The sequence below is a fragment of the Cebus imitator genome, unplaced genomic scaffold, assembly GCF_001604975.1.
Source record: "Cebus imitator isolate Cc_AM_T3 unplaced genomic scaffold, Cebus_imitator-1.0 Scaffold140, whole genome shotgun sequence".
NCBI classification, from domain to species: domain Eukaryota; kingdom Metazoa; phylum Chordata; class Mammalia; order Primates; family Cebidae; genus Cebus; species Cebus imitator.
Window position 1 is genome coordinate 773,512 of NW_016107455.1, and position 22,798 is coordinate 796,309.

Sequence of the window (22,798 nt, forward strand, 5' to 3'; positions counted from 1 at the left end):
GGAGCTGGGAGCCCCCAGAGGCCTCAGGAGGTCATCAGCTCAGAAATCACCATTCATAGATACTGAAAGGGTATGGGGCTGTCAAACCTGGCACCCTCTAAGGACACTTGAGCTGGGACGAAATTGTGCGTGGGGAGCTGGGGAAACAGACGAGGAACCCAGGGCCCATCGGGCTCCCCTTGTCGTGAGCGGGTGAAATGGCAGCAAGGTTGTCCCGTGCCCTGGGTGGGGGATGGGCACCACAGTGCTATGGGCCCACCCTCAGGTTAGCCCGAGCCCCTACACTCTTAGAGGGCTCCAGTTGTGGGGCACAATTAACCTGAGACCCGAGGCCCAGCTGTGGATACTCTCTGGGTCCTGATCCCCTGGGTGAGAAATTAGGAAAGGATAAGAAAACATAAGAAATACATTCTTTGTCACATTTCTCAGAGCTGAAAGAAAAGGAGATGGGAGCTCTCCTCCCAGGCTGGCTTCTGGCTTTAGACAAATCCCTCCAGCAGTGGACTGCCCTTCCCCAGCTTGGAGTAAGAGGGCTGGGCTACACCAGTGGCTCCCAGATCTCTGGGTTTCATGGACGCATGAAATAAGTCTTTGAATAGGAGGATCACCATGGGGCTGGCAACATTTCAGTGTGTTCAGCAAGGACATTAAAACGGCTAGTTCTTTATGATTACAGAACTATAATTTTATACAAATCATTACAATGTTGTATTTTTTTTTTCAAATCACGTAAGACAGGGAAGACATTTGTCTTAATTGGACACCTTCTATGGACCAGGTATTTGGGGACTGATGAAGGTGACATCATAGCCTATAACAAACTCCTTCAGAGCTAATCTGAAAATAGGTTTCTCACATTGGCCAGGAGGTGGAGACAAAGAATGTCTCATCTTCAGGCATGGGCTGGGAAGAGGGCAGGGATTTGGCCTTTTTAGCTTTCTCTATCCACAGTGAGCAGAACTGAAACACCTAGAACTCAACGAGGCCCCCCATGGGCCCCAGTGGCTGAGAACCATATGCCACATGCGCCCAACTTGAAGAGCAACACTCGGTCTAGATGCTCCCCAAGGGCCTGGCACAGAGCTGCACCATCTCAAGCTCCCAGCATTGCTTCCCCCTGGGGTCCTCCCAGACACAGGGTGGGAGCCTGGAGGGGAAAGAGGCCTTACACTCCAGCAGGAGGCCCGAGCACAGATGCCAGCCCAGGTGCAGGCCGGGGGCACTGGGTGGTCACCGGAGGGAGCAGAGGGCTCCTGAGTGGGGGAAGAGCACCCTACCTGGCTGTGGGCAGGAGAGGCAGCCTCAGGGTCCAGCTACCAACAGCAAGCAAAGGAGAGAGAGAGAGAGAGAAGAGGGGTGAAGACAAGCAGACCACTGGCACGCCCCCTTTAGCAAGCGCTCCTGGGTCAACTAGGCCAGCACTCTCTGGTTATCCCAGGCCCGGGGTGAAGGTGGAGGAGCTTGGCACAGGACCTGGGAGCGGGCCTGGGCAGGTGAACTGTACCCAGTCAAGGAGAGGCCAGGAAGGTGAAGAGATACTAGTGACCATCAGGCCTCAGGAGACGCGGTTCTAAGTCATTCCCAGTGGCCTGGGCAGGAGTCTGCCACTCTGCCTCTGGTCGCAGCCTCTCCCGGGCTGGCCACCTGATCCATTCTGAATCAGGCTCCCTCTTCCATGTGTCTACCGGGCCAGGCCACCTCACCACACCCAAGGCCTGGGCCCCCTGGGAGCATCTTGCCTTATCTCCAGGGCATTTCTCAGCCTAGAGAAATGCCCCAGCACAGAGCTGCTCCTCGTTTTCTAACACAGCCCCGGGGTGCCACTCCCCAGGCCAAGGGCTGCGCTCAGAGCTGTAGCCCTGCACCTCATTGAACATAGCTCCCACCAGCTCCAGTCTAGGGTCTCTCCCTCAACCCCCATGCACCCTACAGTACTCCCACCTCTGCCAGCCAGGCACAGTGACCCCACCTAGATCCAACCTAGGGACCACCTAACAGCTGCACAAGAGCCAAGGCACTGTGGGCAGACCCTGCAGCCAGCTGTGACCTCTCTGGTTACTTAAAGCCCTGAAAAGCATTTCTGGGGAGGAAGGTACATCAACCAGGACTTGGACATTACCTGTTAGAAATGGGCAAGGAGTTAACAGGCCCCACCTAGGTCTGAAGAGCCAGGGCACCAAAAATAGCGACAGTACCCTTCCTTACTACCCGCAAGGCCCTGACACCAAGACATGCCCTCAAGGCAGGGCAATGTGGCTAGAGAAAGGGACTGGACCCTGAGCAAGCAGGGCGCCCTCCCATGTGCACATGGCTTTGGGCTCTCTGGAGGGACGACTCTCCCCAGAGCCCTTCTCTCATTGCTTTAAGAGAAGGGCCAACATGAGGGCCCACAGGCCGCCACGGAGCCACCTTCACAGTCAGCGCGCCTACAGACACACAGGGCCCTGCCGACAGCCTCAGGAAGAGGACAGCCAGGGACTCAGACCCACACACGCAAGCGGCATTACAGAAGCTGTGAAGATCCTCTCCAGCCGCTGGTGGGCCTCTTCCACGGGGGTCAGCTGGACCTTGGCAGCTCCTGCCTAAAGGTTAAACCACTATTAGTCCCAGTGCAGAAATGAAGGAGCTGCAGCATGCCGAGCTCCCAGCCCAGGAAGCCACTGGGACCCATCAGGGAAGGAAAGTAGCGCCAGGGAGGTAAGCCACGCGGCAACTTGAGGTTTTAAACTGTCAGATTAGAAAAAAAGAACAGGTGCCTGGGAGTCCTGGGGTGATTTCATCCCATCTGCCTTTCTTAAGCCCTATTATCCCACTTGCCCACTGGCCTCTGACCCAGGTCCAGGTGACAGGTGGCTAAACTCCAGGTCAGGGCACAGGTCAGCTCTCAACTCCTCCCTTGGGAGAGGAGGGGGGACGAGGGGAGGGCAGCCAGCCCAGGAACAGGCTCACAGCTCTCCCTGCCTGCTTATAGGTTCTCCAGAGCGACTGACAGTTTTGCCCACACCCTGCCTAAAATGCCCATGCCAGCTCCTCCCTGTGAGCAGGAGCAGTCACTTCCCTGATTCACAGAGTGGGCCAGGTAGGTAGGGAAAGCGGTGGCTGGCTTTCCTCTAAGTGCTGCAATGCCCAGGAAGAATGGGGAGCAACAAGGCTCCCCAGGTCCCAGGAGGGAGCAGTCAGGGAGGGCCTCAAGGCCTCTCAGGCTGTTCCCTGGCACCCTCCAGATGTCTCTCCTTCTAGCCAGAAAGAGCCTGCACAGGCACAGGGAAGTAGTGGCAAAACTTGATGCCCCTCCCCTACACCCTGTGAGGCCTCAGCACGGTCCACAAAAGGGAAGCTTGAAGAGAACTGCCCCCAACTCAGAGGCCAGCCAAGGCAGCAATACCTTTGAAGGGGAAGAAGCTGGACTGAGCCTCCCTCCTGCTTCTCAGCCTCCTGCCCCACCCAGAGAACACTTTCTGGGAAGATGGGGTTGTCCCTATATCCCAAGGGGCCCACTGTACCCATCTGCCATCCAAGTACAGGGCTCCTCAAGAGTCCTGCTGCCGGAGGGTCATGCTGGCCAGACCTAAAGAAGGCAGTGATGGCATCAGTAACAAGGGTTATTAGCACCACTATCAACACTGCCATTTACAGAGGACCCACCACGCCAGGGACCAGTTTGGAGCATTATCTGTATCATTTCTAATCTTCTAGTTACTTAAAATCCTTCAAAGCAGTATTATCCCTTATTTGCAATTCCAAAATCCCAAAAGCCCCAAAACCAAAACATTTTTTCTTAACTATTTTGGCGGCAAAACCTGGTAGTTTATCCTCTATGCCCTGTAGTGTGAATATTCAGATTTTGCTTTAGAAATATTGATGTTTGTTACGTGTTGTTGCTTATTATGTATACTGTATGGCACTAAAATACAAAAATTACTAATTTCCAAAATACTTCTACACCCAGGGTATCAGAGAAAAAATTTCAGACCTGCATTATCCCCATTCAACAGAAGAAGTCTGAGATGGGACTTTGCTGAGGTCCCAGGGGGTGAGTGGCTGGGGATGCAAACCCAGACCCCCTGACTTGAGAAAACACTGTCTTTCTGCCTGAAACTGATCTGCTGAGACTCTGATCCTCAGCTTGTGGTCTGGGGCCTCAAGTTGGTGCCATGTAGCTGGGGACCAGGCCCTGACTCCCATGGCAAGGCCAGCAGCATGCTGGTTAGCAGTTTCCATCCAGCTGCTGGCAGCCCAGGCAATCTCGGGGTCTGCGTTCCGTTAAAGAAAGCCATGCAGCCCCTGCCTTCAGCACACAACCCTGGGCTCAGCCTCTTGGTCATGCAGGGTTCATAGAGGTGGCTTGGGGAAGCCGGCTGTGAGGGCGCCTGGCCCTTGAGCGAGGCTGGTGAGGGGCAGGAGCGGTTAGTGACACACTCGTGTACCTCCTGCTTCACACCAGGGGCTGGTGACTTGGACTCCTGCTCTCCAGCGAGGTCTGACTTCGGGCCACTGGAGCCTGGAGCTGCCAGCTCTTCCGGTGGGGCTGGGGAGTGCTGCTTCTTTGGGGTTTCAGGCTTGGCTGGGGATCCTGCTTTCTCTGGGGAGTCCACCCTGTCTGGGGAGGTTGGCTCCTGGCTGGAAGGCTTCTCCCCCTTCCCAGGAGTCTGCTTGCCGCGCGGCTTGTGCTCCTTGCCCCTGCCCCGAGACATCAGGCTCCGCAGGCCCAGGGAGAGCTCATCCTTGGCCGCCTCCTTCTTCGCTTCAGGCTTAGGTGGAGCAGGGGGAGGAGGGGGAGGGGGTGGCGGCTTGGGACTAGGGGCTGCCTTTTCTCCTCTCTTGCTTCGAGTCGGGTGCTCAGGGGACTTGATTCCTCTGCCTGGGGGCTCCTTGGTATTCCCAACTTCCTCGCCGGGCAGCACCTTACTCACCACCTTCCTCACTGCATTTGCCACCCTCTTCCGGGACAGGCCCTGGGCCTCTTCACTTGGGCCTTCTGCTATGGCAGCTCCCAGGCCATTCATGGCGAGTGTGGGTGCAGGGCTCTTGGCTCTCAGGGAAGTCTCTGGGGGTATCGGGCTGGTGGGAGGCTGAGGACTCTTAGATGGGCCGCTGCCTTCCTTTGAGCTGCCCTCTAGCTAAGGCCATACAAATACAGGTAGACATTAGCATCATCCCCTGCATCCCTGCCCACCCCATGCAGAGGGAGTAAGAAGGTATGACCTCACGGCCTGGGACAGATCTTCCATTCATCCATCCACCAAGCAACACATGGCTCCAAGAGGCTACCCTAGGAAGCCCACTTTCCATCTTCCCAATAGGACAACTGCAGCTAAGAGTTTGGCTTCTTTCCCACAAAACACAATCAGGTACTACTGTCACCTACTGTCTATCCCCAGGCTTAGCATGGACCTGTGAGATGTGCGAGATGCTGGCACAGAGCACCCAGAGGCCAGTGAGGTCCTCTGGGGTTACTGGCTTTGTGTTAGGGCAGCAACCAAGTCCCAATTGAGGCGAGCCCACGGCCTCACAGTCCAGTCACAGCAGAGATGGAGCATGGAGAGGTCAAATAGCCAATTCCCACCTCCATTCCTACCACCAATTCCAGGCCTAACTCCAGGGCTTCCTGCCTTTGTGATCCTTGGCCCTTCCATCCCCCGTTTTCTGGGCAATCAGACCAAGAACCTGCCCATCCTGAAGGAAAAAACGATCAGGGGAGCTCTTCCTGGCCCCAAGACATGCCAAGCCTCCTCCTGGCAGTGTCCCTGTTCTGTGGCCACTGTCTACCCTTCACTTACACTCTCAAGGGCTGCAGAGCCCAGCACTGGCCCAGGAAGCTTCCGCTTCAGCCTGCTTTCTGCCAGTCTCCTTGCAGTTTTCCTCCTGCAAACCTCTCAAGGGTTTGGAGACCCCCTAGCTCCCAGAGTGTGTGTATAGCCCACAAAGGGTTAAGCACTCAAGCAGCCTCAGCTCCATTCTGCCCTGGAGTGGGCTGGTATACTCCAGCTGGTACACCCACCCTTCTCCCACACACTGGTGGTAACTGTCTGGGTCTCGAGGGACTGCCACTGGAAGGCCAGGCTGGCTAACAGCAGGGTAGAGTTTTCCATATAGCCAGCCACATTGCCTGGGGGGAGCAAGGGTAACATGGGGTCTCCTTGTTGGCCAGGCAGAGCTCTGTCACCAGCTGAGCTGTGCTTGAGTCCTTGTTGCCCAAAACCATGATCTTGGTTCTAGAACTCATGTGGGCACTGGGCTCCACAAAGGCCCACCCACCCATGCTTGCTTGGATACAGGAAGATGCTCTTAGGCACACCTGGGAGCTGCTGCCCCTGTATGCCACATGGAGAGGTTGCTCCGCCTTCTGAGCAGAGCTGAGCCAAGGGCCTCAGTCTAGGCCCTGGCTACAGGGTGGCTCTGCTGAAGGGGTAGAGAGAGTAAGGGCTTGAAGGTCTTCCTCGACCTCTTAGGCCAAGAGCGCTCAATGGCATGCCAGGGCACTGCAGAGTTGGCCAGTGGCCCTACTGCTGGATCCTACTCTCCTCCCCTTCCTCTTCTGGCTTTCCTCCCATCCCCCTTCCATCATTAAGATGATGATGATGGGCCAGGTGTGGTGGCTCACGCTTGTAATCCTAGCACTTTGGGAGGCCAAGGCAGGGAGATCGCTTGAGCTCAGGAGTTCAACACCAGCCTGGGCAACATGTGATACTATTTCTACAAAAAATACAAAAATTAGCCTGGCTTGATGGTGTGCACCCATAGTCCCAGCTACTCAGGAGGCTGAAGTGGGAGGATGGCTTAAGCCTGGGAGGCGGAGGTTGCAGTGAGCTGAGATGGCACCACTGCACTTCAGCCTGGGTGACACAGTAAGACTCTGCCTCAAAAAAAAAAAAAAAAAAAAAATGATGATGATGATGATACTGATTGCTAACACATACAGTACTTACCATGGGCCATGGCCATCTTTCAAGCAGTTTACATGTTGGTTTTGAAAAAAAAAATTCTGGGCAACTCTGAGGCCTCTCCCTATCACACATACATTCCTTTCAAATCACAGGCTGGCTTTGCAGGACTGTTTGCAGATTACGTGGAAGCCACAGTGCCTGGCTAATCGAATTGACCAAGGAAGTGCAGGGAGCCAGGAAAGGCACCATCTGGGGTAATGAAGTAAGGATCTGTGTTGTGACCCAGCTCTGTCCCAGAGCCAGGGTACTCCTGCCCCCGAGCCTGGGTACTCCTGCCCCCTGTGCTACCAGCTGCCCTCTCCTAACTACACGTCTCTGGACTTGGCTATTCAGAAACGGATTCTCCTCTCTTGCCTTAGAAGAGTCCGGCTTTATTCAGGGTCTCTATCCCAATGCACTGGGGCTGAAGGCAGTGGGCAGCTGGAGCCTGCCTCTAGGTCCCCTGCACCAAGCAGCTGACAGGGTCTTGGAAGAGACAGCAGTGACTGGAGCGAAGTCCCTCCATGCCCTTGTCTTGTGCCACACAGAGCAGGCTGAAGAATCCCAACAGCTGAGCTCATTCAATGCTCCCTGATCTGTTTCCCCACCAAAGCCTCTCCAGGCCCAAAGGGTTCAGGAACCCATAACCAAAGGAAGGCAACTAAAAGGGGTTGGGGAGGAGGTTAAAGGAGGTCCCCAGAGCACCCTGGCCATCTCCTTCACACACCTCAGGGTGGCATCACACACACCATACTTTCTGCCTCTTTACTAGAATTCTCTCCAGCTGAGCCACACAGGAAGGGGCCTCCTGCAATCTCCACCTCCTCCATGGAACTGTCTCACAGGATAGTCCAGGGCTAGCAGGTGCAGGGGCAAACACACACACACACACACACACACACACACACACACACACACACACACGTCTCAGAGAACTCAGGGATGCACTTACAGCCCCTTCCTCTTTGCCAGGAGGGCCAGGCTTTGGCAGAGTTTTGTCCTCCTCTTTAACCTGAGGGAGCAGGTGAAGAAGTCACTGGCAGGTCAAGGCTGAGGACCCAGCACTAAACGCACAGGGAGAGAACATTCAAGGGGCCTCCCTCTCCCTAAGAGGCAGAGCTCCTGAGTCTTTAGGAATACCGGGGCAAGGGGACCTGGGCAAGAGCTATCCTATGCTAGAATCAGAACTGTTCAGTGATGACTTCAAGAATGAAGAGTTTCTGTGGGGGTGAAAGCCAAGTATACTCTTGCCCTCAGCGACCAGACCAGCCACCTTGCCCACTTGGGGGGCTGTCTAAAGAGGTCCACCCACAGCAACATCGTGGTTTTGGTTTCGTGGCTGATAGTAAGAGCCAGCTAATTTAACTCATCCAAACTACAAGAGTCATCCCCAGCTCAGACAAGAAGTGGTTTAAACAAAAAGCCCCTGGTTTAGTGACTGAGGAGGTGAAAGTAACCCAGCGTGGGTGCCTGGCGGGCCAGCAGCATTTAGGGTAGGGTGAAGGTTGGCCCCTATCGGGCTGCCTCTGGCTTGCTTCTTGGTCCTCCACAGTTCCGTCACTCAGCTGAGCTCTTGCTGGAGGCTGGGAGTGGGGCAGAGGCGGAGATTCAGGAGGCCAGATGTTTTCCCAACCTCAGACCCACAAAACTGCCAACCATGCAGCCGAGGGAGGGAACTCTGAAGTTAGGGGTGGGGGGTAAGGAGGAAGGAAAGATGCTAAGCTCTGGACACTGTGGCCAGGGGTTTGTGCTACAGCCCAGGAGCTGGCTGGTCTGAGTCAGAGGGGAGGAGTGGAGGCACGGAAACAGCAGATACTGTCACACATCTGGAAAAAGGGCAGATGATGTGGAAGCTCTGAAGATTCTTTCAGTTCAGAAACTGGCTCACAATAGACTTAGAGGGGCCGGGTCTCAAGTTTAAAAGAGCCCTTTCCTTTCCACCTCACCAGTAACTCTCCCTCCAAAAAATCTTGGTGGATTTAATTTCTCTTCTTTCCTGAGTCACCTAGGACTTCAGGAAAAAGACAGCCCTGCTACCAACCCTAACCCCTCCTCAGCGTGCCTCCCCTTCCCAGCACATTGTGGGGAGGAGCATGGCAAGAAGTCCTTGATTCCCAAGGGAAAAGATCCTTAGAAACATCCAGAATCATTTATATGATCCACTTGGGGGGACTCTCCAATTTCAATCATGATCTATGGCTAATTTTGAACTCAAATTAGCAGTACTAGGGGAACTGGCCGGCGTGATGGCCGCTGCAGTTTTAAAGCTGCCTCTTGTCCACAGAGCTATTTGCAACAGGCTCAAGCTTCACAGTTAGCTTACAATGCCGAGGATGGATGGAAATGGCAAATATTCACCAGAGTGAAGCCTACTTCTTTTAAGAATTGGAATCGGAGCAGAGAAAGGGAAGGGTTGGTGGACAGAGTGAGGAAGAATGGCAGGGTCTAGGTCTGTGCCTGCTGCCGCCCACCAAGTCATCACTCTCCCCGCTCCCTCCCCCAGAGATCACACCATGCAGTAGCTTTGGGTCACACAGGTTAGTGGGGGGACAAGTGTTCGCAAACCACACAGACACACTCATTACTGCGCATAGTGCTGTTAACTCGGGTTCCAGGGTGGCCCAGATTCCAAGTCCACTCTGTGCTCTTCACCAGCTCCAAATCTGTCCTCCCTCCAGTGGCTCAAGTTTGGGACCCCAAGTGTTTTCCCCAAGGTGTGGCATTGGGGAAAATACTGGGTGTCTCCCAAGCGTCTGGAACACTGGGCCCAGCTCTGAGCTCAGCTCTGGATTTAGTGTCAGGCTGACTCACTGCTACCTCCCCCGCCAGAAAGGCTCCGGCTGTTGTAGGTCACTGCCCAGCTGGGGACTGCACACACGCACAAAGGCACACACACAGGCACTCCCAAGTGTGCAGCCTAAATCACCCTCTGGACGCAGGTGGCCAACTGGCCTGACTCCCCACCCTCGGCCCCTTGGCCTCTTACCCACTGCAGCCCCCAGGCTCAGGAACACCCAGTTCCAGTGGTCTCTCCACAGCAAGCCCATGTTCCAGGGGTGAGTCAAAGCAGCAGGGCGGTGGGAAGGGTATGGAGGGGTTAACCCAGAGGGACACCAGCAGCGGGACAATAGGCAGCTCACCTTACCAGAGGTGGGGCTTAGGGGAGGAGCATGACTCAGCGCAGGATCCCATCCAGCCAGAATAGGGAGTTCACCAGCCGCCCCTCATTCTCCCCACCACCACCAATTATACACACATGCCCCAATCCATCTCTAGCTTCCAAAGCTCCCTCTCCCACAAGCCAGTCTCCTGCCTGCAGACACAACATGCCAAGCACACAGGAAAAACATAAAGATTTTAAAATCCAACTTTCCTTTTGTTCCCAGAAGGCGAACCTTGATGAAAAGGCCATGGCGCTGAAGGTAACCTGTACCCTGGGTCAGAGAAGAAATGAGGGGCAGGGTCTCTCAGGGTCTCAGAGTCTTCCTAAAGGTCAGAACCTGCCAGGACAAATGCTGTGGGCAACAAGGAGAAAGGAGGGATGGAGTGGAGGAGGAAGGATTACAAAACTCAAAAGGGTATTGGAGTAAGGAATAAAATATTAAAGGAAAAAATGAAGGCAGGTAGATACAGAACATAGAACTCCCTACCCTTGGAAGCTGTGTGCTTTGTTTTCATTTTTTGAGACACAGTCTTGCTCTGTCGCCCAGGCTGAAGTGCAACAGTGCCATCCTGGCTCACTGCAGCCTCTGCCTCCTGGGTTCAAGTGATTCTCCCGCCTCAGTCTCCCGAGTAGCTGGGATTACAGGCATGCACCACCACGCCCTGCTAATTTCTGTATTTTTAGTAAAGATGGGATTTCACCATGTTGGCCAAACTAATCTTGAACTCTTGACCTCAGTGATCCGCCCACCTCGGTGTCCTAAAGTGAAGCTATGTGCTTCGAATAAGCCACTTTGCCTCTCTGGGTCTCCATGAAGAATTAGGGCCTGACTAGTCTAGATAATGGCTCAGAGCCTCTCTATGTCTGGCACCTTAGGAGCCTACATGGGGAGAGGCACGCAAACTCTTATTTATTAATTTTTTTTTTTTTTTTTTTGAGACAGAGTCTCACTCTGTCACCCAGACTGGAGTACAATGGCGTGATGTCAGCTCACTGCAACCTCCACCTTCTGGGCTCAAGCAATTCTCCTGCCTTAGCCTCCCAAGTAGCTGGGATTACAGGCATGTGCCACCATGCCCTTTTAGTAGAGATGGGTTTCACCATGTTAGTCAGGCTGGTCTTGAACTCCTGTCCTCGGGTGATCCACCCGCCTCAGCCTCCCAAAGTGCTGGGATTACAAGTGTGAACCACCACGCCTGGCCGGCACTCAAACCCTTAATACAGTAGAAGTTGTGGACCTGTGACCTAGGAGAGGAATTGAGGAAGCTGCCTCAGGATCCAGCAACTTTGCCTTCCAGCTGTAACACACAATTACCTGGGGCAAGAGGCCTGGAGAACTGTAAAACTGTCCATCTGTGGATTAGAAACCAGAGCTGGGCCTCTTGAAAAATCAAGTCAGAATCTGCCTCAGTCCAGGGACAGGCCTCATCCAAAGAATCAGTGCAATTCAGTGGAGTTTAAGAACTGGTTCATTCTTATAACTACTTATCACAAATTAATAGTTAAAAATTAGAAAATGTTTTGTTTTCAATTAATTGTTTTTATTTTGCTTTGTTGACTTCTGTTTTATTATTCAGTTAATGTGCTAGAGACTTTAAGTTTGTTAGTGTAATTAACTCATTTGATCTTTGATCTCTTGTTCAAGTTTTCCTACTTGTCCAGGGAGGTCCTATCCGGCCCAGGCTGTGAGGACACCGGGCCATTTCCACCATGCCTGTTCTTCTGCAGCATCTGTTCCTGTGACATTACTCTAACACAGATGTGGGGCTCTCTCCAGAGGAAATTCTCTCTGTGGCTTTTATGCAGAATTGCCTGGATAGTTTTCCTCCCTTCCTTATCACTGAATTTCAGCTAAGATTTGCTTGGGAACAAGAGCAAGTTATCTTGTAACTGGATTGTTTATAACTCAAAGGATAAATGCTTCGGGGGTGGAGAACCCATTCTCTATGATGTGCTTGTTTCTCTTTTTTTGTGTGTGAGACAGAGTCTCTGTCGCCAGGCTGGAGTGCAGTGGCGCGATCTTGGCTCACTGCAATCTCCACCTCCTGGGTTCAAGCAATTCCCCTGCCCCAGCCTCCCAAGTAGCTGGGACTACAGGCAAGAGCCACCACGCCCAGCTCATTTTTTGTATTTTAGTAGAAACAGGGTTTCACCATGTTGGTCAAGATGGTTTCAATCTCGTGACCTTGTAATCCGCCTGCCTCAGCCTCCCAAAGTGCTGGGATTACAGGCATGAGCCACCGCACCCAGCCAAAGTGCTTGTTTCTCAATGCATGCCCATATCAAAACATCTCATGGGCTGGGCATGGTGGCTCATGCCTGTAATCCCAGCACTTTGGGAGGCTGAGGTGGGTGGATTGCTTGAGCTCAAGAGTCTGAGACCAGCCTGGGCAACACGGCGAAACCCTGTCTCTACCAAAAACACAAAAAATTAACCAGGGATGGTGTCCCAGCTGCTGGGAAGGATGAGGTGGGAGGATCACTTGAGCCTGGGAGGCAGAGGTTGTAGTGAGCCGAGATGGCAATACTCCATTCCAGCCTGGGTGGCAGAGTGAGACCCCATCTCAAAAAAATATATATATATATATTTATATATATATATATATATATATATATGTATGTATACACACACACATATGTATATACACATATATATCCCATTAATTATATACACCTCCTATGTACCCACAAAAAATTTTTAAAAAATACATCAAGTCACTCTTATCCAATACAGAATAGGTAAGAAACTCAGGCCCCAAAGTTGGTGGCAACATCTGAGTTGGGAACAAATGGCTCTCTGGAGCAAGGGTGTTTAGATCTAAGGCCTCTCTTCCCTGACCTGTTCTCTCTCTCTTTTTTTTTTTTTTTTTTTGAGACAAAGTCTCATTGTTGTCACCTGGGCTGAAGTGCAGTGGCACAATCTCAGCTCACTGTAACCTCTGCCTCCTGGGTTCCAGCAATTCTCCTACCTCAGCCTCCCAAGTAGCTGAGATTACAGGCGCCCATCACCACACCTGGCTAATTTTTGTATTTTTAATAGAAATGAGGTTTCACCATGTTGGCTAGGCTGGTCTCGAACTCCTGACCTCAGATTATCCACCCGCCCCAGCCTCCCAAAGTGCAGAGATTACAGGCGTGAGCCACTGTGCCAGGCCAATGACCTGATCTCTCTCTAGAGATTTCAGCTACTTCCAGCAACATTATTGAATATGGAATACCTACAATGAGATGGGCCTTATACAAATTATTCAACATTTATTTTCTAATGTAAATCTTACAACAATCTGAGGATTGGTGATATAGGAATTATGATTCCCATTTTATTGATGAGAGAAAAGACTCAGAAGGAGGTTAAGTCACAAAGCTAGTTAAGTGGGGAAACTCGGACTTCGACCCACATTGGTCTGCCTCCAAAGCCTGTGCTGCTTCCTTAGCGCCAACCTTTTCTGGTATGTTAGGCAGGCATCATCCTTAGTAGCCAAATCTGGTTGATAAGCTTCATCAGCATGAAGGTTCAGCAGATCTGGTCAGGCCAAAGCACGGATTCACCTGTTCTCTGTGTTTTACTAGTGTGCAACTTTCACCATTCTCTGTGTTTTACTAGTGTACAACTTTCCAAATTGAGTTTATGGATTTGCAAAAAGGGAGACCCCACCATGATTCTGCCACTCTGTGAAGCCCTGCCCACCTACTCCCTCTGTGGCACTTCTGACTTCTTCCCTTGAGGGACGGCAAGAGAAACCAACACTCACTGAACACTTACTATGAGTCAGGCACAGGGGAAGGCACTTCACACAGGTCTCTTCATTGAATCCTCACAACCCACTTTCTAGATAAGGAAATAGAGAAAGTGAGTTGCCTAGCGCCCCGCAACTAGTAAGTGGTAGAGCTGGGATCCACAACCAGAATGGATTTTGGGGAGCTGTTTGTGTGTCTTTGTCATCCTGGACTATGATTCACTCCTGAGCAGGACTTACCCATCATACTGTAGGCACTTAATAAATGTTAGCTGCACGAGAGTAATGGGACAGGGGCTCTTTGCACAAACCTCTTATTCCCATCTAATCTCTTCCCCAAATGTAAACTACAGAGAACACACTTGCCCATTCTGATTCCCAGGGAAATGGTACAAACAAAGGAGGTATAATCTCTAAACATACTCCCAATAAATACATAGTAAACTCAGTGCCTGGGTTAGGGAGAGGGCAAGGACACTGAAATTGCTTAGTAGCTCTTTGTGGAACAACCGCCACAAAATGCATCATCCTCTGGTCTAGCCACTCCACCTTCAGGAATGTATGTCCAATGAGCTGACTTAAAGAAAGAAAGAGAAAGAAAAAAAATACAAAGATTTTTATAGATGCACTCTGTATAACAGCTCCAGGTTGGAAACAGCCCAAATGCCTAGAATTAGGAAATGGTTAGGTGCAACCCGTTCTTCTATTGCCATTTAAATTGACAAATGTGTGGACAATGTAACCATATGGAAATCTCTACATAAAATAACATCGATCAAAAAAACTAGAACTCAAATAGTATACAAAGAGTGATCATAATAATCTTGTAAACTGTGTAAATTAGACACAATAGGAACACTTGCTATTTCTTGTGTTATATATTTGTTACTTACTGCTTATTTTTATTGGGAAGATGGCTAAATAGTCAATAAAAAAAGAAAAAGCAAAGAAGATAATAGCTAGAAGCATTTGTTCTCAAAGAGGAGAAATCCAAGAAGTATGCTGAGGGACTGTCAAACCTCAGCCCGGGAAGGCTTCTGATACTTGGGGAGCAGCGCCAGCTGGGGTTCACCCTCCACCATGCCAGCAGAGCCCCTGATCTTCTTTTTTTTTTTTTTTAAAGATGGGGTTTCACCATGTTGGTCAGGCTGGTCTTGAACTCCCAACCTCAGTTGATCCACCTGCCTTGGCCTCCAAAGTGCTTGGATTACAGGCGTGAGCCACTACGCCCAGCCGAGCCCCCCGATCTTAACCTGCATCCTGTGTGCTCCTCACAGGAGGGGATGGGGGCACAAATGCTCCTAGGAGAATGATGCTACACCTCAGCCAGCCCCTCAGGCCCAGAATGCCCAGCAACCACATCGAGGCTCAAGCATCCATGCCAGACATCTGCACACTGCAAGCCCCCGAGAGCAGAAGGTAACCCTCAAGAGAGTGCCCAGAGGAAGCCAAGACGTGGCCGGTGGCTGAGGCCAGTTCCCTGCCTCACTGCCTCTGCCAGCACTCACACACCCAGGGCTTCTCCTTCTGAGGACCAAGAGGCAGGGCATTCTCATCTCTCCCTCTCCTTTCCCATTCGGAGGCACAGAGGGCAGCTCTCAGGAGACTTCTTCCTGCCAGTACCAACCTAGCACCAACTTATCTAAGGACTGGGGGTGGGGGGATGGGAGGAATAAAGAAGGGAAGAAATAATAGTATAACAGTAAAAAAACAGTTCATCATTATTGAGCATTTGCTATGTGTCAGGCACTGTGCTGAATCCTTCACATGAATCATCTCACTTGATCTTCACAACATCCCTCTGAAATAGATACTAGTGTGACTGTGTTACTGTTACTTTACAAATGAGCAAAAAGAGGCTCAGAAGATCAGGTGACTTGCCCAAAGCCTCCCAGCAGCAAGTGGCAGATCTGGGACTCACACTCAGGTCTCCAGCGAGAGACCTCCACAGCTCACTTGAAGGGATGAAGGCATACCCTGCCCGCCACCTCCCCTGGTTCACCTGCACTGTTGTCCTTCGACATCAGCTGCCAGAACAGCAGCTTGGGAGGAAAGCAGGGGTTTCCAATGAGGACCCGCCCCTCCACCCACCGACCTGAATATGCTTTACATGGAACTGCTTGAGAAGAAGGGAAGCTCTCTAGGGAATGAACCGAAGGCCACACTGCCAGACAGAGGAGGAGGGGGAGACGAGCTTGGCAGGGACAACCTGGCCGTTGCAGTCCTGCCCCCAGCCAGAGCCATCCCCAGCCCCAGGACAGAACAGAAAGCAGCCAAGCACCCGCCTCATTGCAGGCCAGCCCAGAGGAAGCAGGTGCACTGGAATGGCTTCCTGCCGCAACTGCAGTTGCAGAAGGGTCTGGCTTTCCTCCTCCAACGACTGGACCTGCTAGAGGCCTCCCTTACCTGGGGATGCTCCCTGCCCCTCTGCAGGGCACTTTGCTGTCTGCCTGAACATCGCTGTGCATGGCCCTGAATCTGTGACCCGGTGCTAGAGGCTCAGGGGTGGCTGGGGGAGAATAAGCTAGTCCAGGAAGCAGCACCCATCTCAGAGTGAGGAGCTCTCTCTGACCTCTCCCCGACCCACAGGCATACTGCCCACACACCTCAGCCCTGGTGCCAGTTTGGGGGCTGAGGCAGGGCCGTCCTGAGCACAGAGAGATACAAGTGCTCACGGGCACATCTCAGGCTCCTGATGCACCTCCACACCAGGCCAGCCCACGCACTCTGCCAACTGCTGACACGACTGAAAACCTTACCCTTGGGCTGGGAGGGGTAGAGTCAGGGGAACGTAAAGGACTGGGAGCAGCTATGTCTCTCCTCACTTTCTTTTTTAAGGAACTTACTTCTCTGGAGTAATCTCTACTGAAAAAGAGACTTAGGGCCAGTCAGGGCATCCCCGACCTGCCATCTGTGCCCCTTGCAAGTGTCCTGTGCAAGCAATGGAGGTGGCCAGGCTGGGACTACTCTTGGGGACAGTGAGAAGCGTTGCTCCCCGACAACTCCAAGGACCATCCCCTCTCAAGGAGGAAGAGGGGAGAGAGCTATACTAGCAACAAAGCAGGGGCAAGACTGCTGAAGACCTTGGGTGCTGGGGGGCTGCGGATTTGGAAGAAAACAGCGTTCTAAGGCATGAAGGCCAAAAAAGCACTAACGGTTGGCGGGAAGGTGTGTCACAGGCTGGGGAGTGGAAGCAACCCAGGAAACAGAAGACAGTGCCCCTCCTGAAGTCAGGAGTCAGGCCCAGGATGCCCTGCTCCTAGCTACAGAGGGGTTTGAGGCTTCCAGGGCTGAGTAACTCCCTTCTTTGAGGCTTCCGGGGCTGAGTAACTCCTTCTCACCAAGAAGCTCAGAGGAGCTGAGCCCCAAGGCAGCCCCACCCCCTCTCCCCATCTACTTCAGCGACATCTGGGGAAATCACAGAAAGGTCCCTCCTTTCCTAAATGAGGAAATAGCATGAGGAAGCTGGGACATTTCCGGGGTGGGGGGTCAGAGGGACACTCACCCGCATGGCCCAGCCAGGAGCAGCTCAGAGCAAGGAGACTCCTCTCTGATGCTGCTCCTGCTCCGTTAGCAGCTCAAAATAGCACAGGCTCGGCCCCGCCCAGTTCCCGCCCTCTCTCAGCCCCTCCCGTTCCAAGCTGCCCAGCCCTGGTTGGAGCCAGTGGCCCGGAGGACTGCGGGTATCAGGTATGCCAGGAGGGAGAGGGTGATACAGCAGTGTGTGTGGAGAAGGAGAAGGCTCTTAGGGTAAAGCCATTAGGGTGGAGGGCAGGCAGTGTTGGGGCGTTAGGGCAAGGATAGGGCGGGTGGGACGTTCCTATGGACACACACCCCGGCTCCGGGACAGCTGGGCTGATATGGCTCCTAAAAATAGCAGAGGAATTTGAGACCTGCAGCCCCCGGCCCCACAGGCCAAGCTTGAGACAAGCACATGCGCAGTCATGTAGACTCACTTACATGTACACACACACCACCATGCATGAACATTAAATCAGCGTAGTGTTCTTGGGAACACGCAAATCATAGGCCTACCCCAGCCATTTAATTACTGCGGCAGAGGCCAAGACAGCCACTAACGTCACATCCAAGACAGTGCACAGGGCCCACTGCACACTGAAAACCACAGAACAGCCTATAAGGTCTGGCAGGAGCAGAGACCCACACCGGCAGGCCCACTTACAGCCCCAGTGCCATCAGCACACGGGGGACATACAGAGAATCAACTGCACTCTCTACGTTTACATCTCTCTCTCCTCCTCACACGAGACGGACTGCAGAGTGGGGAGGGTGGGGTGGGCCTCAGCCCTGCAGACACAGGAAGTCATGGGTGTCTGGCCAATGAGCGATGGCTGCCTGTGAAAAGCCAGTGTTCCTTGTGAAGAGAAATCCAGGCCTGGCTCTCCAGTTAGCACCACGGGACTAGACCAGAACTAGGGACCCGAGAGAGGCTGAAATGGGAGCTGGGGAACAGAAAGGGAAAGGGCCAAAAGAGAGGGAGTGCAAGTCTCAGAAGCTGTCAGCTCTGCAGAAAAAAGGAAACAGTCATTGCCTCCCTCTTCCTCTTCAGGAAAAAAAAAAAAAAAAAAGCAGAGGGTGGTGGTGGTGCTAGGGAGCCCTGATACGGAACTGCCAGTCTGGCATACACCCCATGCTTGTTGCCCCTGGACAGTTCTAAGGGCCACTGGCCCTGTCATTTATCTGACTTTCTCCATGAAAAGACGGTAAGCACTGCCAGAGAGGACGACAACCCAGCTCTGCCTCCTATCTGCCGTGCACTATCCAAGTCCCGTCATCATACAGTCACATACTCAGGCTATTAGGACACGGTGCTTGTGTCCCTGCTCTCTAGGGAGTGAGCTGTCTCCCCAGGGGGAGCATCTGGCCCTTCGGAAGCACGTGCATTGTCACAGGTGCATCTCTAGTGCCTACTTAGCACAAGGTGCCAGCCTCAGCTGCTCACTGAAACCCACTGGGAAACTTGAAAAAAATACTGATGCCTGGAGCCCACCCTTTCCCTCTCAGCTTCTGATATAATTGGCCTGGGAGGGAGGCCTGGGCACTGGAATTTTTTTTATTAATTAAAGCTCCCCAGGTGATTCTTACATGTAGCCAAGGCTGAGCACTGCACGTCTCTAAGGCCAGCATAAGGTCTAACACAGAAATGTCCATTTGTTAAATGAGTGAGTGATTGAGTGACTTAGCTGCGTGAACTCAGGCAAGTGACTTAAATTTTCTTTATCTGTAAAATGAAGATTACACCTGTACTGACTCTTTTACCCAACCAGTATGGAACTGGTACATAATGTATGTGAAAGAGCTTTGGTTCTCAAAGTTCTCAGGCCAGCAGCATCAGCACCCCCATCCCCCCGGGGACTTGTTGGAAATGCAGATTCTAGGGACCCCACCCAGACCTGCTGAATCAAGAACTCTGGATATGGGCTGCAGCACCTGTGTTTAACTAGGCTTCCAGGTGGTGCTGAGGCACATTCGAGTCTGAGAAGTACTGCTTCAAAGGAATGATTCACATCATACCATGGTTAGGAGTGAGACCTCCAGAGCCGCATGGCTTTCCACATAATAAACTACACAGTTTGACCTCTCTGTGTTCAGTCTTTTCATTTGTATTTTATTTTTTGAGATGGAGACTCAACTCACTCTGTCGACTGGAGTACAGTGGCACTAACTCAGCTCACTGTAACCTCCATCTCCCAGGTTCAAGTGATTCTTGTGCCTCAGCCTCCTGTGTATCTGGGATTACAGGTGTGTGCCACCACACCCAGCTAATTTTTGTATTTTTAGTGGAGACAGGGTTTCACCATTTTTGCCAGGCTGGCCTCGAACTCCTGACCACAAGTGATCCGCCCACCTTAGCCTCCCAAAGTGCTGGGATTACAGGTGTGAGCCACCATGCCCAGCCTCTGTGTTTCAGTTTCTTCATTTGTAAAATAGGAAAATCACAGCACCTACCACATGGGGTTATTACATGGGTTAAAAGAATTAGTACATACACAGCTCTGAGAACAGTGCCCAGCACATTCATTTTCAATATATATATATATATATATATATATATATATTTTTTTTTTTTTTTTTAAAGCAAGGTCTTGCTCTTTTGCCCAGGCTGAAGTGCAGTGGCACTATCTTGGCTCCCTGAAATCTCCATCTCCCAGGCTCAGCCCATCCTCCCACCTCAGCCTCCCTAGTAGCTGGGACCACAGGCATGCACCACCATGCCACCCTATAAGTTTTGTATTTTTTTTTTTTTTTTTTGTACAGATGGAGTTTCCCCATGTTGCCCAGGCTGGTCTCAATCTCCTGGGCTCAAGCAATCCACCTGCCTCAGCCTCCCAAAGTGCTGGGATTACAGGCATGAGCCACCACGTTTGGCTTCAATACATTTTAATTATTAGTATCTACCTATAATCATAAATGGGGAAAAAAATGAGTCATTGTAAGCAAAATTTCCAGGTAACTGGAGCCTACCCTTTATAAGGGATAAAATATTTAAGGCATTTTCTAAATTCTATACTATTTATAATCCTAAAAATAACAAACATATATACCCTGTTTTTTTAAGTACAACACTCCAAATTCTTCTCAAAGATCTCAAACTCTGAGCCTTCCTTCTTGAACCCAATCCATTTCTGCTCCATCCTGTACCGAAGGGCACGCCATCTCCACCATGATCACTCCCAACTTCCTGGCCTGGTTACAGAGCCTGGCTTCTGCCCCACCAGTGCCCCAGCCTCTCTCCAAGGGCAGCAGTCTGTCTTAGGCACCGCCATGCTGAAGCCTCGGATATGCCTATATTAGGAAGGCCAGACGCCCTTTGTGGCCATATGTCTGCTTTTTAATTCTTTTGTCCCCTGCCTCATTAGGCCATCAGCTGTCACTCGCTTGTCGGCGTGCCTGTCTCCACTCAGCTTCACATGCAACCACAGCTAGCCCCTCCGCTGCTCAAAGCGTGGTGCAATCTCAGGGCATGGTCTGTGTCTTCAGTGAGCCTAACTGATGGCTCCAGGGGCCATGTGGGCACTCCCACAGCCAGCCAGGCCACCCCAAGCCCCTCAGCTTGCCTCTAAGGACAGCTGGAATCTATAATCTGGCCCCTTCCACTTTTCTAGTCTCTTCTCCCTCTTCTCAGCCAGCCTAGCTCTCCCTCATTTGCCTGCCCTTGTCACCACCAGAGCCATTCCCTATGAATGTGTCTCCACCTTGGCCAACCCTCCTCATCTCTCCAGGCCCATCTCGACTCCCGCCTCCTTTATAAAGCCTTCCCTGAAACCTAAGACCCACCCAGCAATGCAAAGAACGGGGACTTGGCAGCTGGACACGCATAGGTCTGAATCCCAGCCTCTTTCTTGCTGTCTGACCTACGGAAAAGTTACTTGACTTCTTAAGAGTTTCCACTTTTTTGGCCTTAAAATAGTCTGATATCTACCTTAAGCAGCTGTTGTGAGAATAGAAAAGGCAGTACATATAAAGCAACTGACATGCAGCCTGAAAAATTATAGTTATTAAATTATTAATATCATTATTATAAACCATAGCACTATCTAAACATATACATACAGTTCTTGGTTATACTCAATATGGTGCTCTATTATATACAGTGGAATCACACACTATAAGGGGTTAGATTCTAAAGTCAGCACGTAAGGCAAAAATAGAATCTAGTCCAATACTCCTGAAAATCCCCCTAAACTCCTCACAAAGTATTGTACACATGGTTTTGGGGTATGCCATTTGCTGCAGGAAAGCATAATAGCCATGTATGGCATATAGTAAAAACACACAAAACATAATTTTTATAATTTTAGACTATAGTAATATAGTTTCTTATACAACCATATAGTTGAATTTATTGAAGTGTACTGTCCACATGCTGACTATATAGCATAACTAATGTTCTGAATGATAATCGATACGTGTTGAATGTTTAAGCCTGCTCTCCCTGGAGAGCTGGGACCACTTCCTGTTTCCTTTATATCCCATCCCATTCCCCAGCACGAGGCACACAACAGGTGTTCCAGGAAAATCCATATGGATTTAGCCGACCGATCTGAACAGTGCCTGCACAATAAGCAGGCTGGAACGGAGTGAGGGACAAGGGGATCTTCCCATGAGGTGACAACTTCAACTGCTCTGCTCTTCCATGTTGGTGGCGTGGGTGAGTTTAAGGTCCTTGGCTCTGTTTCAGGCACTTGACCAGGCAGAGTGGCCTAAGCAGAGCTGGGGGCAGGCCAGATAAAAGGCTCTGAGGGCTGGAGGAAGTTGTTCACTTATTCAGCTAGCCATGAACTGTAATACCTCAAGGTGAACACTGTGGGGAAGCACCATGCCTGCTTCGTTTTCAGCTTCCCCACCAAGGACTGAGCTTCCTGAGGCAGACACTGTGTGTTGCTCATTGCTGTACCCCAGCACTCACCTAGCACTGGGTCCTGCTCAGAGACAGTATGAGGCACGTTTGAGTGATTGAGTGAAAGAAAATGATTTAGTTCTTGTTTTCAACTAAATACTTCCTGACTTCAAAAAATGTATAGAACAGCAGAGGGGATAACAAAGGTACCCCGAGAATTAAAATTCAAGTCAGAATGTGCTCAGTGCTCCAACAGGGACATCAAGAACCATCCAGGGAAGTTCAGAGGCAAAGATCTGCTCCAGTTAGGGAATTAGGCAGACAGCTTACAGATGGCTTGGAGCTAGGCCAATGAAAGAGAAATGTTATAATGTGGCAATGAGGTAGGAAGGGAATTCCAGAGTGAAGAAGTAGTGTAAGAAAAGGCAAAGAGGGGCGGGGCGTGGTGGCCCACGCCAGTAATCCCAGCACTTTGGGAAGCTGAGGTGGGTGGATCACCTGAAGTCAGGAGTTTGAGACCAGCCTGGCCAACATGGTGAAATCCTGTCTCTACTGAAAAAAAAAGAAAAAAATAAATTAGCCAGGTGTGGTGGCGGGCACCTGTAATCCC

At 51.4% G+C, this 22,798-nt stretch overlaps 1 protein-coding gene and 1 long non-coding RNA gene across 17 annotated transcripts in view; one reads left to right on the forward strand and one right to left on the reverse strand.

The window, feature by feature from the left end:
* The window catches only part of MYO18A (myosin XVIIIA), a 104,309-nt gene that overhangs the window by 48,889 nt on the left and 32,622 nt on the right, over positions 1-22,798 (reverse strand). For 7 of the 16 annotated variants that reach the window (XM_017542157.2, XM_037743316.1, XM_037743312.1 and 4 more), the window contains one exon: positions 1,278-1,313. The exons of 3 other annotated variants lie outside the window; for them this stretch is intronic. In XM_017542157.2, the coding sequence (XP_017397646.1) occupies positions 1,278-1,313 (36 nt within the window). Of the gene's footprint in view, positions 1-1,169; positions 1,255-1,277; positions 1,314-2,507; positions 2,583-4,427; positions 5,121-7,878; positions 7,939-10,299; positions 10,442-13,852; positions 13,919-17,331; positions 17,417-22,798 lie in introns of those variants that run through there. 6 more of the 16 variants (XM_037743314.1, XM_017542150.2, XM_017542159.2 and 3 more) reach the window with 6 other exon arrangements.
* On the forward strand, positions 10,233-12,036 carry LOC108313672. Its single transcript, XR_001829176.2, has 2 exons — positions 10,233-10,348; positions 11,735-12,036. It is a non-coding gene; the product is annotated as an uncharacterized LOC108313672 (long non-coding RNA).